This window comes from Mesoplodon mirus (assembly GCF_964341445.2).
Source record: "Mesoplodon mirus genome assembly, chromosome: 9".
In the NCBI taxonomy this organism is placed as follows: Eukaryota; Metazoa; Chordata; class Mammalia; order Artiodactyla; family Ziphiidae; genus Mesoplodon; species Mesoplodon mirus.
Window position 1 is genome coordinate 44,922,308 of NC_138985.1, and position 18,899 is coordinate 44,941,206.

The 18,899-nt window shown below is 34.8% G+C and overlaps 1 protein-coding gene and 1 pseudogene across 6 annotated transcripts in view; one reads left to right on the forward strand and one right to left on the reverse strand.

Moving 5' to 3' along the window:
• The window catches only part of SNX13 (sorting nexin 13), a 142,844-nt gene that overhangs the window by 34,324 nt on the left and 89,621 nt on the right, over positions 1–18,899 (forward strand). For all 5 annotated transcript variants that reach the window (XM_082631594.1, XM_082631595.1, XM_082631598.1 and 2 more), the window contains 4 exons: positions 5,659–5,771; positions 9,885–9,987; positions 12,796–12,885; positions 13,931–14,052. In XM_082631594.1, the coding sequence (XP_082487720.1) occupies positions 5,659–5,771; positions 9,885–9,987; positions 12,796–12,885; positions 13,931–14,052 (428 nt within the window). The remainder of the gene's footprint in view (positions 1–5,658; positions 5,772–9,884; positions 9,988–12,795; positions 12,886–13,930; positions 14,053–18,899) is intronic.
• On the reverse strand, positions 14,889–16,082 carry LOC309810483 (phosphoglycerate mutase 1-like; annotated as a pseudogene). Its single transcript has one exon. The product of its transcript is annotated as a phosphoglycerate mutase 1-like (transcript).

Below are 18,899 nucleotides of genomic sequence, written 5' to 3' on the forward strand. Positions count from 1 at the left end.
GAGTGGTGAGTGATTTTGCAGTGGTTACACAGAACATTAGTGGCAAACTGGAACCTGTAATTTCTGATTCTGTGTTTTTAGAATTGTATTCTGCTACCTTTCCTATCATATTGGGGTGTCCAAAAAGTGCCTTCGGTTTTTAAGTAAAAAGACACATTTTTCATTTTCACCAAGAACTTTATGGAACAGCGTATTCACCCTTTTGTTCCACTATGTTCTGCCATTTTCCAGGCAACTTCATAATTCCGTCTTCCCAAAACTTTTTATCTTTTTGAGCGGAGAACTGTTCCAGGTGCCTTTTAGTCTTCCAGGGAATTGAAATTTTTTCCATTAAGAGAATTTTGTAAAGATCTAAATAAATGGAAATCTGAAGCGGCAAATGAATCAGAACTTCCCAGCCAAGCCCTAACAATTTTTGCCTGGTCATCAAAGAAACATGCAGTCTTGCGTTTATCCTCATGGAAGATTATGCGTTTTCTGTTGACTAATTCTGGATGCTTTTCGTCAAATGCTGCTTTCAGGTCGTCTAACGGGGAGCAGTACTTGTTGGAATTAATCATTTGGTTTTCTGGAAGGAGCTCCTAATAGAGGACTCCCTTCCACTCCCTCCATATACACAACGTCGTCTTCTTTGGATGAAGACCCGGCCTTTAGTGTGGTTGGTGGTGGTTCATTTCGCTTGCCCCATGATCTGTTCTGTTCCACATTATTGTACAGTATCCACTTTTCATCGCCTGTCACAATTTGTTTTAAAAACGGAACGTTTCCGTTACATTCAAGTAGAGAATCGCATGCAGAAATACAGTTAGAAGTTTTCTTTCACTTAACTTATGTGGCACCCAAACATCAAAGCAATTAACATAACCAGGCTGGTGCAAATGATTTTCAGTGCTTGATTTGGATATTTTGAGTGTGCCAGCTACCTCCCACATGGTATAATGTTGATTGTTCTCAATTAATGTCTTGATCACTGTCCACTTCAACTAGTCTACCCAACCATGGAGCATTGTCCAGCGAGAAGTCTCCAGCACGAAACTGTGCAAACCACTTTTGACCCAGTCAGTCAGTCACAGCACTTTCTCCATACACTGCACAAATCTTTATTTGCGTTTCAGTTGTGTTTTTACCTTTCTTGAAATAATAAAACATAATATGCCGGAAATGTTACTTTTCTTCTTCCATCTTCAATATTAAAATGGCTACAGAAAACTTCACCAATTTTTGTAAGTCTTTTTTTAAAATGCACGCTGATAGGACAGCTGTCACTTACAATCTAACAAAATTGTTTCGAATGAAGTTAAAGACAGCTAAGTGCTACTGGAGCCATCTTACAGAAAAAATTGAACGAACCTTTTGGCCAACCCAATAAAAGTCTGTGATGAGGATGAAATAAGATAAATGGTGGTATGAATTGATAGGCATAAAATATCACAATGTAAATTATTTCCATTTGCTTTCTACTGTCAGGAGACATTTAAGATTTTTTACATTGTCACTTCTCGATTTTAAGCATCTTGGCAGCAGGAGTCATTTTTTATGTCTTTGTATGTCCCTCTGCTCAAGGTCAAACTGATACATATAAGAACCAGGGCATGCTAATAAAATTGATACCCTTTGAAACTGAAATTATTTTCATTATTTATAGATAAACTGATTGTCTAATAAAAATTATACTTTATATTTATGTACTTGATACTCAAACCAGGAATTTATTACATTCATTACAAGTAGTGTTCTGACTAATTTCTTGGGAGGCATATTAAGCTGATGAATATTTAAATAAAAGAAAGCACTCATTTATGATTTTAACATTTTTTTCTTATTGTGAGTTTTAATTTCAGGCAGTTGTCAGATGACAATTTTTTTTTTTTTTTTTTTTTGCGGTACGCGGGCCTCTCACTGTTGTGGCCTCTCCCATTGCGGAGCACAGGCTCCGGACGCGCAGGCTCAGTGGCCATGGCTCACGGGCCTAGCCGCTCCGTGGCATGTGGGATCTTCCCGGACCGGAGCACGAACCCGTGTCCCCTGCATCGGCAGGCAGACTCTCAACCACTGCGCCACCAGGGAAGCCCTCAGCTGACAAATTTTAAGGTTCATTAAGGAGTCAGGATTTGAATAGGATCAAATCCCACTCTCATACTAACTGTGTGACCTTGGGCCATTTTTTAAAAAACTTCTCTGTATTTTAGTTTCTGTGTTGTTAAACTAGGGATAATAATAATGATGAAGCTAAAATTGACCACTAGACCATGGGCTTATTTACTCCCCCAAAAAACACATAACGTAGGTGAGGAAATGAAGGCGTGGAGTGCTTACACAGCTAATAAATAGTAAATGTGAGATTTGCACTCAGATAGTTTACCTCCAGCGTTCATATTTTTTGAGCACTATGCTGTATTACCTTCTTGATTACTTCATAAGTTGTTCTGAGGAGTAAATGAGATAGGTATGTAGAATACTTGGTACAATTTTGATTTTCAGAGGTTTTGAGTTCTGGAATTGTAAGGTTTTGTGGACCTAGAGGCTAATTTAGGAGAATTATAAATATATAATTGTCCTTAGTTCTGAACAGTTCTAGTAGCTTATTAGAAATAAAAGTATCACAGACCCCACCCCAGATATAATGGATCAGAATCTGCATTTTAAGAACCTGCATTTAAGATTCTTAAAGTCTGAGAAGTACTGCAGTAGATGATCATGAAGTTTTCTTCCATCTCACAGTTGGTGTGTTGGTGATTTTAGGGAACCGGACACATGGATATTTCAGTGTTGATTATTGTGTTTGGAGAAGAAAATAGTAACATATCAAGTATTATTTTAATATAAATCACTGTGAAGCGGATTTGTTTATATTTTTTTGGCTTCCGTTCTGAATTTGTAAAAAGTTTCTGATGTAGTGCAAAATTTTTCTAAATTTTATCATCCTGTATCATCTTAGGAAATAATTGGAACTCAAAAATTTTAAATGGTTTTAGATCAAATGTTCTTAATCTCACCAGTTAAGATTATAATATTAGCCAAATATGTAAATGGGAACACTAAATATAACATGAAACTTTCTCAATTTTGGACAATTCTCTATTCTGATATTTCATTGAATAGTTTAACATTTGAAGTTAAATATTATGAGATTAACCACAAATGAGCACCTGACTTGCTTGATTAGAAATGTTTAATTTTATTAGTCCCTGGAATATAGAAATTCCTCTCAAACTTAATTAAGGAAAGGTTCTTCTCCATAGATTTTTTTTTGTTTTTTCATGTGACAGTAATGTCTGTTTTGTTCACTGTTAAATCACTAGCATCTGGCACGTAGCTATTCACAAATATTTGTTGAATGAATAAGAGTTTGTTTTTTGATGATTTTTGCTGCCATTTTCAAATGAGTAAGAAGAGACTTGTAAGATTCTGAAAATTTGAGTTATTAGACAATTGAGCATCTCCCCATGTTAAATAATTGAGTTAATAATCGTTCCCACATTATATAATTATGATTCTTTTTTGAAAATTTAATTTTTAAATTTCTTTAATTGATAGTCAAACATTTGGAGCCATAACACATTTATACAGTTTAGAGCAAACACCTGGTTAAAAAATATAGAACATTTGAGTATTGAGTATTTGAGAAGCCCCCTGTGTATTGTCCTCCAGTTGCATGCTCGCTCCCTTCTTTCCTTAATCTCCAGAGATAGCCATTTTGCTTGGTTTCATTGTTCAAACCTCTGAATAGATCCTTAAACAGTAAGTTGTTTAGCTATGAAAAATGGCTAGCAAGCATAAATATAACTTTGTAAAGAAAGAGTAATATTGCTAATATTAGGTCAGATATCATTGAAGAAGGTAGGCTGGATAAAGTATCTGGGTCATAGTCTGGTCTGAGCTTTCCTGAGAGTTTGTAAGAACTCTTTTCAGGAAAGTCAGTGGAAAAGGTTTTGAATGAATCTTGGGAAATAGCATCTGTTTTTTATAGTTGGCCATCTGGCGGTACTATAGTGTGGATCAGGTCCCGGATATTCAGCAGAACTATTGTCGGAGGGACTGAAATGTTCTGTACTTTATTCTAAACCACCATGGCCTACTTTCAGCTCTTGGAAAGAAGTCAGGGGAGACCACTTCATAGGTGCAGTAGTATCCCCAGCTGATTCAAGGAGAAGATCATGAAGGCAGGGTAGAAACATCAGTAGGCATTCTGTCCTCTGGTTAAAAAGATGTGGCCAGGATGAGGAAAAAAGGTAATAAAAATACAAATGAACAAGAGTTGTGTAGGCCTTATATAGAAGAAATTAAAAAAAAACCCCTTCACTGAGGGATATAGAAGATATGAATAAATGGAAAAATATTATTTTGGGGTAGGAAGACTATTATAAAATTTCCTTATATCTTATCTAAGATTTCTGTTCATGTGTCACTTAATCATTGAAAGCTTCTTAGATCAACCACATACAATTGTTTTATTTTTCTCTATAGCATTTATCCCCATCTGATATATATTTACTTATTTATATGTCTTTTTTCCTCTTCTGGAATGTAAACTTACGAAGGTATGTAAATTCATGAGGGTGTGCTGCTTGTTCTTCCCTTACTAAAACATAGATTTATGAGGGTATACTTTATTCCTTGTGATATCCCCAGCACTTTGAACTTACAGCACATAGGAAGCAGTCAGTGACTGGTGAATGAATGAATGAATGAATGAATAAATAAGTAAAACTGTGCTTTCTCTCATAGTCCATAGCACTTATTGTCTATTCCATAGTTTTTTGGTCATTAATTTCATTCAGTTTAGCATCTTATAATGCTTTCTATTATTTTCTTTTGGTTCAGTGTCTAATTGTTTCATTCCTGTAAGACATTCTTCTCTGGGCTTCTTGATGGCAGGAGTGGGACAAATGCATCCTTTGTATACCACACAGTACAAGGCAAATGGATATAGGAACTTGTTGAACTGAATACATTTATTTATTTCATAATGACTTAAATTGCTAAAATCCAGTTTGCCTTCAACAAAATGAGTATTTTTAATAGATAATACAGTATAATTCTAAATGAAATAGGGAAACAGGATGGAGAATTTTTAGAGATGTTTTGTTGAACTCGTGGTAAATTTTGGTAACGGGAAGTTGGAAGTTGTGCAGTTATAATTTTACAAATTTCTGCACACAATTTGAGTAAATAAAAATATAATTTTTAGTGAGACATGGGTTTTTTACCTTGAAATTTTAATTTTTAAAAAGTCTCATGCTGTAGTTTTAAGATGAAATATAAATACAATCTGTTGTCTACTTAAGCTTTCATACATGCTTTTGCATATATAAATGTATAAATGTTTTTATTATAAATACTTTATCACTTCATGTCATTCAACAATTTATGTAATTTGTTTTTCACTTACATTGCCAATAGATTTTTTTTTTAAGTCATTGCTGATATGCTATAAATTTGTTTCTACGTATAGATTTTGTATATTGTTTCTGGGAGATAAATTTCCAAGAATGTACTTAACACTTTCAAAAGTAAATATTTTTAAAATTACTGAAACAATACCATGAATGCTTAAAAGGAGAAACATAAACTATGTAAAAGTTTTGTTGGTTCTTTTCTAGTTCCTATGGAAAATTATTTATTTATTAAAAATATTTTTTTCCTGCTTTATTTCAGACCAGTCTGTCCATATGGGGATGGGGAAGCCTTGGCATTGTCCTTTCTCTAATAACGTTTGGACCCTTTGTAATATTTTATTTGGCATTTTATATCCTCTGCTTTGTGGGTGGGTAAGTATTCTCAATAATAATTTTATAATTCATGTCATGTTCCGTTGTTCAAAATGGAAACAAATGACCATGAGACCTCAATAAGAAAAAAAAATCATGAGAAATGGCAGTATGATTTATTTGTGAATGCTATTTTTGCAAATTGTTTTTACCAAAGTTAAAAATAGTAAAATTAAGATACCTATAGAAATAAAAACGATGATGGTTATAATTTGTACCAGCAATATGGGTCATCATCTTCAAAAATAAATTTCAATTTCTGATGATGTAAACTTTTTTGTGTAACTTGGAAAGTTTTTAAAGATTTTTTTATTCCTTTTGGTGTTATTTCCCCTTTAATGTTGAAATTTCCTTATCTATTATAATAATAAGATAAATAAATTGAGATGACATATCAAGTTTTACAGACTAGAAGATACTGTTTCATTGATTAGACTTCAGACACTAATGTTAATTATTATGTTAATGTTAATTATTGTGTTAATTATTTCCCTTAGTGAATGTTGTCATTTTGTTCTAGAAAATTCCAACAAACACCTAATTTTGCCATTTTCTCTTCATGGTTATTTGGTTTACAGTGTTTATGCTTTATCTTGAGTTGATAAAACTTTACAGGAGAGGTTTCAGTCATGATTTAGTATAGCTTCCTATGTAGAATGTTTGGTATCAGATATGAATTATATGTAAGAAAATGTATAAACAAGAGAGATGCTTGCTACTTAGATACTCTGAACAAGGTAGTTTAGCTGAAATGAGCATTTTGTTGTTAATGTTTATGTGTGTGTATATATATATGTGTGTATTTGTGTATATGTTTATGTATAATACATTTATGTAATTATTTGTGCAGTGAATACCTATGAGTTCTTTCAAAAAAATCTTTTGAGACCCCAAATATTTGGAGGAATTGTTTGAGCCTATCGGTTTAGAGGACTTAGCTGAATTGAATAGCATATATAAACTGTGGCCTGAGAGAGACTGTATAAGACACTGAAGGGATGGCTTCTGAATATATCTACCACCTGTCACATTTTTCAGGTTATGAGTTTGAAAGTCATATGTAACCATTTTATAGGGAGGTCACCCACTGATTGTTGAACAAGTGAGAATTTAACTGGGAAGCTACATCAAGGACTGTTCATAAAACTGTATTTTATATTAGATTTAATATTTTCCTTATAATTGCTTGGGTATGGTATTATGTACTGAGACAATTAAGAAATAAGCCATAGGAATCAGATAAATGGAGTTCTGAATATCTTTATTGATTATAAAGATGATTGAAGACTTACAGATCTGCAGCCATTTGGGCTTCCTAAATTACATTCTTTAGTCACAAATTAAGGCCAGAGCTGCATGGTTGCACCACTCCCCCACAAGGTCATGGCTGCTTTTATTGATTGGAAAGGAAATTGAGGAGATGTTTCTCTCACAAAGGAAGAATTTCTTTTATTTCACTAATTGAATAAGACTTTGGCAAAAGTGAGGAAGGATTTCAGAATATTTTACAATACTTCAGAAAGGGAAGAAATGGCAGCGTTACAGATGAAGGTAGAGGGGTAAGAATCATTTCTCTTAGACTCAACTGCTCCATATAAAATTTGGGAAAGGGAAAAGGGTGACGAGTCCATTCATTTCGAAGTCCCAGGAACCTTTGTTGTTCCCTTTTTGAGTCTGCCAATTTATTAACGAATAATTTCAAGAAACTTTTTGGATATTTGTAAAGTTCTGTGAAATTTTTTAGATAAGTTGGGATATTGGTAGGTGTGGGAGGGCCACTAAAAACTCTTTAGATAATATTAAGTCACATGGAAGGATCTGAAATTCCAAGTTCATGTTATGTCATAAATTGATTTGATATTCTGTTCCAGACTACTGATGTCAGGAAATATAGTGCCACAGTAAGGGGACTTCAATTTATATACTAACAAGCATCCAGAATCATCTCAGAGGATTAGTTAATTAAGCATTCCCAGGTTACTCAGTTACAGTCAGTGAGTATCACAATTCCTGAGTCAAAAATCTTTCTAATTTTGGCTCTAATTATGAAGAATGATTGTCCTTTCTTTAATGTAGCTTAATATAGTTTAGTGCCTTATGAATTTTAAGAGCAAAAATAAGCTTTTATATATCAATCTTAAATGAAGTAGTTAACATTTCATATAACTAAAAATCATTTCTTAGTTTTAGTGTTTTTTTGTTTTGTAAGTTTTAAAGATTTGTTTTTGTTCTTTTTCCTAGTTACAATGCAAGTCAGAGAGGAATTAATACATTTTCTTATGGAAACTATCTTTTTTTTTTTTTGGCTAGTAAAACTTAAGTTTTTGAGTTCTGCAGTTTGCCTGTATACAGTGTTGATAATGTATATATTTTGCTTATAGTCAAAGGTAATCCCTTATTTTCTAATATAAAGAAACCCTTTGGAAAGAAAACCACTCAGAAGTTTTTGGTTTCTGTTTTTTTGAATTTTGGTGGTTTTTTTTTTCTGGTTATTTTGGGATACCTTCAATACTGATATGAGTTATTTAATGGCATTCCGTTATGTTTGTTTGGTTATGCAATCATTTGTAGCACCTGTTTTTACTTAAACCTCAAGGCTGAAGCTATTAATTAGGTTCTTTCTAAGATCATACTATTCCTTAGCTTACTTTCCTACCATCACACTGTGGGCAAAGGTGAAAGTTTTATCAGTTTATTTTATGATAATGTTTTTAGAAATGCATTGTTAACTTAATATCAGCATTTTATTGTGTCTAAATATGCTTACAGCTAGGTAAAACTGAAATACAAGACCAACTTGATTCTTAGTAATAATGTTAGATACAACACAGATATGTGAAATTTACTGATAATTCTGAGACCAGCCTTTTAAAAAAGAAACAGAAACAGAATTGATGACATCATTTGATTTGACTTTATCTGTTTCTCCAACCTCCTCCTTGCTTTTGTGGTGCCTGTACTGAAGAGTGGTGAAATGGCAGATAGCCACAAAAAGCAGAGGACCTTGAGAATCTTCCTTTCAATAGCTAAGGCTGACTGTTTAATTTTTTACTGTTCCCTTCTTGTCACTGCACTCTTCCTTCCTTCCTTCTGTCCATCCGTGTTGGGTCTTCGTTGCTGCACATGGGCTTTCTTTAGTTGTGGCAAACCGGGGCTACTCTTCGTTGCAGTGCTTGGGCTTCTCATTGCAGTGGCTTCTTTTGTTGCGGAGCACGGACTCTAGGGCACATGGGCTTCAGTAGTTGTGTCACACGGGCTCAGTAGTTGTGGCACGCGGGCTTAGTTGCTCCGCGGCATGTGGGATCTTCCTGGACGAGGGATCGAACCTGTGTCCCCTGCATTGGCAGACGGATTCTTAACCACTGTGCCACCAGGGAAGTCCCCAACTACACTCTTTCAATCGTTGTAAGGTTACTGTAAATCATTATAAAATTAAAATTTAATATTCTTTTATGGATTTCCTATTTATTTAGTAGTGCTTAGATTTATTTGGTAAACTTTAAATGTAGGAAATACTGATAGCATTTAGTCAATACAAAGTATTCTAAACCAGTATTTATCTTACCTTGACTCCATAATTGTTTTAAAAATAATTAACTTTGGGGGATATATTTATATTTCTTTTTTAAATTCCAGTCTTATTTTAAACAAATCGTAAATTGGATCTTTTTTTTTCCTGTATAGCCTTTGTTTATTCTGTATTCATAGTGGCAAGTTATATCTCTCTTTAATTAGTTAACAGAATTATAGAAATGTGTGGTATAGCTATAGATGTACATCTCATTTGTCTTTGTCTTTGGTTATTAGCTTGCCTACTTATTTAATGAAGGTTTATTTTCCTAAAGTTTGAAAATGTTGCCTGAGATTCTTTATGAAATATATTGGATGAAAACTTGTAAAGGCATTATTGTATAAATTCACAAAGTGTTTATAGTTGTTTTAAACTTGAGAACTTAATAAAATCTATCAACTCCTTGCCTCGTCAAAGTCACAAACTGACTTTTAGTGAATGGTAAGCCATCAATTAAATCTGAAAAATATATTTGGTAATAAATAGATATGTTAAATTGTAGTGAAGTTTTGTTTTTGTATCTATAATTAAATTTCTTTCAGGGGTTTTGTGGTTACTCTCCTCTTTGGAAAAACAAACTCAGAGAAGTACCTAGAGCAGTGTGAACACTCATTTCTTCCTCCAACATCAACCGGGATTCCTAAGGTAAGAAGGGTAAAGGAATGTGAAACCTTAAAGTCCTGCTGTATGCAGTGGTGATATGTGATCATCTTTATATGGCTTGGCAGATTTTTCTATAATTCACTAATGCTCACTATAAATTTATGAGAGACTATCTGATCAGGCTTAGAAAAATGCATGTTAGATGTTAAAGGTGAGAATGCAAATTTGAGGGAAAGATAGAAATTTGGGGTCTTTTCCTGCTGTCTTAACTTAGAATTTCAATGCATCATGTGTATGACTTGTGGAAATGTCAATGAGTATACTGTTTTGAATGAAATAAATGCATAGGAACCAGAGGGAGGAAAATGGGCACTTTTTCTTTAACTCACTTGAAAAATAGAGCTGCGATTAGGCTGTGCAGTTTCTATAATTTTAATAATTCAAGTCCAATTTTATATTATCTTTCATATTCCTATTTTTCTTTTCTTTTTTTTCAATATCATACTCTATAAATAAAATTGGAATTGCGTACTAGAAGTAGGCTTCAGATTCTCATTGCCTTCAATTATTATTGTGGGATTAGGATGGTTTTTCTTGTATGAAGAGAGGCAAACGGTCTGGAGTTGATACCAGTAACTGAATTTTACAATTATTAACTTATCCTTTATGTGATAATAAGACTTTTCGTGTTGATAAATAAATACATTTTTTTCTAATACTTACTGTAACTTTTAAAGTAATCTCTGAAACTTACTTCTGTCTCCCTTTAAAACTCCCTTTAGTGTGTATTCTTTGAGTTTGCTCACAGACCTTTCTGAGGAAATGAACCTTTTTTTTCTTTTAATTGAGGTATAGTTGACTTACAATGTTGTGTTAATTTCTGCTGTACAGCAAATGACTCAGTTATACACATACGTACATTCTTTTTTTAAATATTCTTTTCCATTATGGTTTATCCCAGGAGATTGGATATAGTTCCCTGTGCTATACAGTAGGACCTTGTTGCTTATCCATTCTAAGTGTAATAGTTTGCATCTACTAACCCCAAACTCCCAGTCCATCCTTCTCCCTCCTCTGCTCCCTCTTGGCAACCACAAATCTGTTCTCTCTGTCTGTGATTTTGTTTCTGTTTCAGAGATAGGTTCATTTGTGCCATATTTTATCTTTTTTTTTTTTTTTTTTTTTTTTTTGCGGTATGCGGGCCTCTCACTGTTGTGGCCTCCCCCGTTGCGGAGCACAGGCTCCGGATGCGCAGGCTCCGCGGCCATGGCTCACGGGCCCAGCCGCTCCGCGGCACATGGGATCCTCCCAGACCGGGGCACGAACCCGTATCCCCTGCATCGGCAGGCGGACTCTCAACCACTGCGCCACCAGGGAGGCCCTGTGCCATATTTTAGATTGCACATATAAGTGATATCATATACTACTTGTCTTTCTCTTTCTGATTTATTTCATTTATATAATAAGATAATCTCTAGTTGCATCCATGTTGCTGCAAATGGCATTATTTCATTCTTTTTGATGGCTGAAGAGTATTCCATTGTATATATGTACCACATCTTTATCCATTCATCTGTTGAAGGACATTTAGGTTGTTTCCATGTCTTGGCTATTGTGAATAGTGCTGCAGTGAACATAGGGGTGCATGTATGTTTTTGAATTGTAGTTTTGTCTAGGTATATGCCCACGATTGGGATTGCTAGATTATATAGTAACTCTAATTTTCTGAGGAGCCTCCATACTGTTTTCCATAGTGGCTGCACCAACTTTCATTCCTATCAACAGTGTAGGAGGGTTCTAGTTTCTCCATGCCCTCTCCAGCATTTGTTATTTGTAGACTTTTTAATAATGGCCACTCTGACTGGTGTAAGGTGGGTGGTACCTCATTGTAGTTTTGATTTGCATTTCTCTAATAATTAGTGATGTTGAGCATCTCTTCATGTGCCTACTGGCCATCTGTGTGTCTTCTTTGGAGGAATCTCTATTAACGTCTTCTGCCCATTTTTCTGTTGGGTTGTTTGTTTTTTTTGCCTTTTCTTTTTGAATCATTTCCTAGCCATCCATATTTTCCACTCACTTGAGCGGTACATAGAGAGGATGCAAAATATTTTAAGAATTAAGATCCTAAACAGTAATAAATCATAGTCAAGACTGGTTAAGTCTTTATAATCTGTTTTTTAGTATATGGTATAAGAATGGTGATTTTGATTGCTATTTCTAAAATGATTCATAAGTATATTTTATGAAAAAATCTTAGAGGTTGCATGTGATAACTCGAGGCATATGTTTTTTATATGTATTTGTGCTTTGGTTTGTATTTTTAATTGAAGAGTGTCTTACTAATTTTCACCTGATTTCCAGGTCACTGGTCTTTCTGAAGACTACAGAGAAAAATTCATTTTCTTTAGTTGCTAAAAACCATCCCTAAGTAAAATTAATTAAAAATATATTCATTTGGCAGCTGGTATACTGTTTTGGGCTGGGAGGGAGGAGGAAATAGGGGTGTGTTTAATAAAGACAATTATTAATTTGACTCACCTGAAACACTAACTTATGATTTTAAAGTTTCATTGAAATATGGCAATATTATATCTGATATTTTCAATTTCTCACATTCTAAATAATGTTTGCTGATAATTGTTTTTGGTGATAACACAAGATTTTTTTCTGGATGTCTAGTTTTGTTAATTTGAGAAATAGTGTTTGTTTTATATTTGAGTCTCAAGAAATAAGGTTATTTATTAACTTGAAGATAATGCAGGGAAGTTACAATGAATATTTAGTTAGAAGTAAACTACAGAGACTTTAAATCAAGAAACTATGTCATAGAATGTTATGGTTTCCTTTCAGTGCTTAGAAGAAATGAAACGGGAAGCCAGGACTATAAAGATCGATAGAAGATTGACAGGTGCCAATATAATTGATGAACCTCTCCAGCAAGTGAGTTTCAGTATGTGGTATTTGAATTCCATATGTTGTGTGCTAGGTGCATTTCTTTTGAAAATACTAAGGAATAATTTTTGCTATTTGTGTAATATGCTGGAAATTCATTATAATGCTGTCCTTGGAGTCTGTACATAAAGATGCTGCCTTACTTATGAACTTATTTATAATAAGGTGTTTGCTTAATACGATATTAAAGCCTTTTGGTTGAATTTACATTTAGAAAAAAAGTTTTTACTGATATCTGATAATGTTTCTAATTATTTTATAGTTAAAATGTTACTCTTCAGCTGATGAGCAGGCTTAGTGGTTTGATAAATCAGATGTTTTTCCTACTAGTTTTATTACTTTTTAAAATGGATATTTATGGTTTCATTCAAAAATATTTTTAAAAGAATTAAAATTATTCTCCAAAATATTTTTCATTGATTCTTGATTTTGTGGTTATTCCAAATAACGTGTACTTTAAAATTGTAATACTATCTTTTAGATGAACCCATATTTGTCTGATTTGCAAAAACATAATACATTAAACTGTATTATTTGCTATTTATTGGCTAACAGTGCTGTTGGCAGCATCACCGGTATTAGAATTAAGTGAATTGTCGTTTTTGTAACTTGATGCAATAAATCTGATGATATTCTCAAAAGAAAACATATTTCCAAGATTATTAGCATCTCGACATTATTTTGCATTTCATTCCGTCAAACTGATTAAAACTTCATTATGTTATAGCATTGGAAATTTATTTTTTCTGCAGGCTTCGTCTTTACCTGAAATCGGGTGGGGCTTCGCCATAGATAATTCTTTAATTTTTTAAAAAATTTGGGCAGTGGATAAATTGGGCTACCAAAATAATAGAAAAAATTTTGAAATGTTTTTTAGTATATTGATGCTTCTTTAATGAAGACAGTTATTTACCACTACAGTTTAGTATGTAGAGAATAAATATAAATCGAAAATAATCCTTTCAGGTTTTAGTTTGCTACTGTTACTTTTTAAATCCTAAAAAATTGTATTTTTTCCGTATTTTTGTTTTAGGTTATCCAATTTTCCTTGAGGGATTATGTCCAGTATTGGTATTATACACTAAGTGATGATGAATCTTTTCTTCTTGAAATTAGGCAGACTCTTCAGAATGCACTCATTCAGTTTGCTACTAGGTAAGGTCACTGCATTGTATTTATGCAGAAAAATTTAAATATTGTTTGTATCAATAGGGAAAATAACTTTTAAATGGAAGGAGAAAATTGATTATTATAAGGTAAGTAGAACGGTAGATTATTATTGTGGGATAACTCTTAGATTATAGAACTAGAGCCATAAAAACCTTTATTCCTTTACATTTACAGAATGTTTATCTTGACTAATCCCTGTTCTCTTAGTCTGTATGTCCGTTTCTTCCTCAGGGTCCAGTTGTCCAATCATGTGACTGTTCAAAGTTTTTCATCCCACTTACTGATAATACTTTTTTCCCCTCTTACCCAGATACTCTTGTTCTGTTTTATTTTGTTTTTAGTTTCATATCACTCCCTTATTATACTGTTCTGGAAATACGATTTAGTACAGTTATGCTCAAAATGAGTACTGGGCCAAGTGGCAGCGCCAAACAATTGGAACATGATTCAGAAATCTGACACAGTGAAAGACATTCTTGGACATGATTAAGAGGCATTTTATGGCCGTAAAACAATAAGGCAGGGGAGGGGTTCCGAAACATACAACAGGGTGAAGTCCTATACCTTAGGAGACAGGGAGCTTATCTCATATTGGTGTAAGGAATGGTTTGTTTTCTGTTAACCACCACTAAAATCCCCAGAAGGTTTTTGTTGTTGTTGGTATTTTTAATATTAATATTTATATATAAATAATGTATGAAATATAATATGTACAAATATAGACACAACATATATGTATTATATATATATATATTTTGTAAAAGTAAATGCAACACTTAAACATTCAGGATTGATCCCAATCTTCTGGAGCGAGTTTCTCTGGTGTAATGGAGGAAATGTTTGTTTGAATCACCATGCAGGTTACATTCATCTTCTACTGGAATAACTAGAGCCTCCAGTCACATGACTACAAAATAGTACAGGATTAGCTTTTGGGAACACAAATAAGCTCTCTTGTTCCTCCTCATTGGTCACATCTTAGCATGGTTCTTGCCTATCTTCTACTCAAGCAGGGCCTTAGTAATAAACAAAGCACTAGCAAAAAGTCCCAGAGTTACTTCCTCTCCACTCTCTTGAATAAGTCTTCCCTTGGCTTGGACTGAGGACCCCTTGCCCCATAGGTGCTGTTCTGACTAGGAGCAGGAGACAAAATGGCTAAAAGAAAATTGGGAGCCACTGATCCCCATCTGGAGCTACAACTTAAGATGCCCACAGACATGTGCAGGGAAGACGTGCAGAGGAATGGGATGGGGGGGGGGTGTCCTTGGGAAAGTAGTCTGCTTGCTTTCCTTCACTTCTTGGCCTTGCCCTGGGCAGCCACAGCCTCCATGAATTCACACATGGGCTCTTCATTTCCCAGGAACTCCATGGGCTTGATGGGCTTCAAGTTCTTGTTCAGTTCATAGGCAGTGGGACTACCAGTGGGCAGGTGCAGCTCCACAGTAGCCTCTTCAGAGAGACCCTCCAGAGGGTTGACAGTGCCCTGAAGCTATTGCCGTGGGCTGTATTCAGTACCCCCTTCCCCTCCTCCATCTGGGGAACTATTTTTTCATTCCAAAAGGGCAGAGCTCTGGCAATAGTGTCCTTCAGACTCTCACAGGAGGGTAGCTGATCTTCAGTGAAGTCTGCATAACTCAGTCTTTATTGATGTTGCTGTAGAAGGGATGGTTGAGCTTCATAGGAAGTGGTAGGACATAATAGTGTGTCCAGATCTTTACCTGGGTTTCGTCATGCTTGGCAGCAGTTTCTGCTTTATTGAAGTCAGGTCCTCACTATTGGCGGCCATACTTGGTCATTGGCATCCAGTGCTGTCCAGAAGATCCAAATCGCTTTCTTCTGCACCATGGTGAAGCAGATGTCAAACTCATAGCCAGCATCTTGTAGCACCTGCATGTGGTGCTTCACCTCCTCACGCCTCCTGGGCTCATGTTGGCTTTGCTCCAGCCACTGAAGCCGTTCTCCAGGTTCTATGTGCTTTTCCTGTGTGGGATCAGCACCACCTTGTAGGTGGCCATGGCGGCGGTTCCCGGTGCAGCATAGACTGGGGCTCACTGAGATTCCAGAGTCACCCCAGATACTCTGTTTTATTCAAATGCTCTGAAAATAGTTCAGCATAACTGCTCACTTTTGGCACATACCTAACGGGGTCCTCTTAGAGGAAGAAGAAACCAAAGGAGCATAAGTCAGTGGAGAATATGTATTCAGTTTGTTTACTTTCAGAAGAGAAGTGTATTTTAATGAGTTTCCTTTAAGAAACTTTTCTGAGATATACAAACATTCTCACTTTACAAACACCCCTTACATACTGCCTCCCATATGACAAAATATTTTGGTCTATATCCTTGTATTTAAACTGCTTGATTTTGGGGAGGGCATTTCATATACAGAAATTATTTACTTTTGAAAGAAAGGATTCTATCTTTGGGCGAATTTGCAATCTTTTTTTTTTTTTTCTCAAATAAAAGTTTGCTACCCAGTTCACAGAGTGATTTTCCTATGAGCCTGTGGCCTCAAGGCAGGAGTTTGCATTGCTATGCCAGGAGTACACTCTCAAATCTGAAGGTGTTATTCTCCAGCCAACCCCTCTTCTTTCCTAATTAGGTTCTTGAAATATACTTTTGTACTATTGAGAGTCTTGGAGAATAGACCTTTGCCCTAGGGCTGTTACTTTGTTTCCATCTCTGTTCACATAGATATTTCTAGCTCATGCTGCCCTGTTGAGACTTTTTCTTCTATAATTCAGTTGATCTTAAGCTTTAGCATGTGAGGTGAGTTCCTCAGCCTGAGGTCACTGAGGAGGCCTACAGTAAGTTTCATGGTTTGAATTTTAACTTAGATAGATTTGAGCTCCTTCTCCCTTATGATTAACAGCAAACATTGTAAAGTAGCCAGCCATAATTAGGAGTGTAGACTTACTGTGGAACACAGAAAATATAATAAAGTATAATCAAAGAAGTCAGAAATTGGATTTTATCTCCTTATTTCATATATGTAACATTATTGTGTTTTAGGTATTTTTTAAGATCATTCTTCTGAAACGGTCATTCACTGCTTTTTATGGTAACACCATTCTAATGATGTTTTTCCTCCTTTGGAAGAGTGGGAATAAGAAGAGTTCATTATTTTTGTGTCTGACTGCTTAAGGGTATATGAAAATATGAAAAATTTTAGACCTAGAAAGAACTTTGAACTAGTAATTGGAAGACTTGAGTTTGTATCCTGCTCTACCATTTAGCTGTGGTACTGTGAGCAAGTATTAAAAGTTTTTGGATCTTGGTTTTTCTCACATGTGAAATAAGCCTAATAATAAATACCTGCCCAGTACTGCATTCCTCACAGGGTTATTGTCATGATCAAATTCATCTATTCATTCAACTAATATTTTGTGTCTACTTTGTACCAGCCAGGTGCTGCGGATACAGCAGTGAATAAAGCAAAATCCCTGCTCAGTGGAATGTAATGAAAATAATCCTTGTGAAAATGTTTTCAAAGTTGTGAAGGAATTTAGAAGTTTAAGTTTTTATGCCGTCCAACATCCATAATTTCACAGACAAGGAAGCTAAATTCCAGAAAGATTAAGTGATTAGTCTAGGATTATCTGTTGAGCTGGGGGCAGAGCGAGAATTAGAATCAGATTGTTCTTAATAGTTAGTATTCTTTCCTCCACTCCCTACCAGATATATTATGATCTAGATTATTCATCTTAGCTTCTCCCACCTTTCTTTCGTATCATTGCATCCTTTCCCTGTTTTTGATCTTATAACCACCTTTTCTTTAAATTTCCTGTCGTAAGTTTTTTTCCCCCTTCTCTAATCTATGCTTTCAAGCTAAGTATTTGGGTGATTACAGGAAGAGCCAGGTTTCTTCCATACTAGACTGATATGAATTTATATCTTTGCTTGTTCATTGGTCTTAAGTTTTGGGGCAAATTAATCAGCCTCTCTTGAGCTTTAGTTTCCTTATTTGTAAAAAGCTGATAATAAGCTACTTTTGAGGCTGCTTTCAGGCTAAAAAACAATACGATGTAAAACCTGTAGCATACAGTAAAGCTCAGTTATTGTTTGTGCCTTTTCTGTGAATGACTTTATTTTTGTCCTTCATTGGATTTTTCTGTTACTACTAAAATGTATGTCTTCACAGAGGCTCCTTGACTACTTCCAATGTGAATATCAAGAAAATTAAGTCTGGTTATAATCACTCAAATGATTTAAAAATTCTTATTCTTGTCTGCTGTGCACTGTGAAGCATAAGTTATCACTTCTCTCCTTCAAATTAAAATCTTGCATAGGGTTCTTAACCAACAGCCCATGAAGCCCTGAAGATGTATGCAAAATTGTCTGTATTTTTTTTCCTATTGAGTGATTCCATAGATTTTATTTTCAAAAAGGGCCTATGAACCCAGAAAAGATTTAGAACCACCAAATTCTAGTGTTCATATTTATTCATCAGCTTGGGGAAACAATTACAGAATATCAACATAAAACAAAATACTCATTTTGAGATATAACAGGAAGAAAAGGATATACTTAGAGTGTGAAGTTCTGGTTTTGAGCTTTAGCTCTATTATTTATTAAGCTCTATGGCCTTGAATGGGTAAAAACCATAAATTCTTTGAGTCTAGTGGTAACCTATGTCTGCTTATCAGGTTGTTGTTAGGATTAAATGACATCGCATATGAGAGAGTACTTTGTAATGATAACACCTCATACTAACATTAGCACCTGTTATTCTAGTAACAGTTTAGGGAAGGAAACCTTCCCATAGCACTCGAGTTCTCTGTGGAACCTGGGCATAAATTGGGCTGGAGCTTTAGCGGATGAATCTGTGATAAC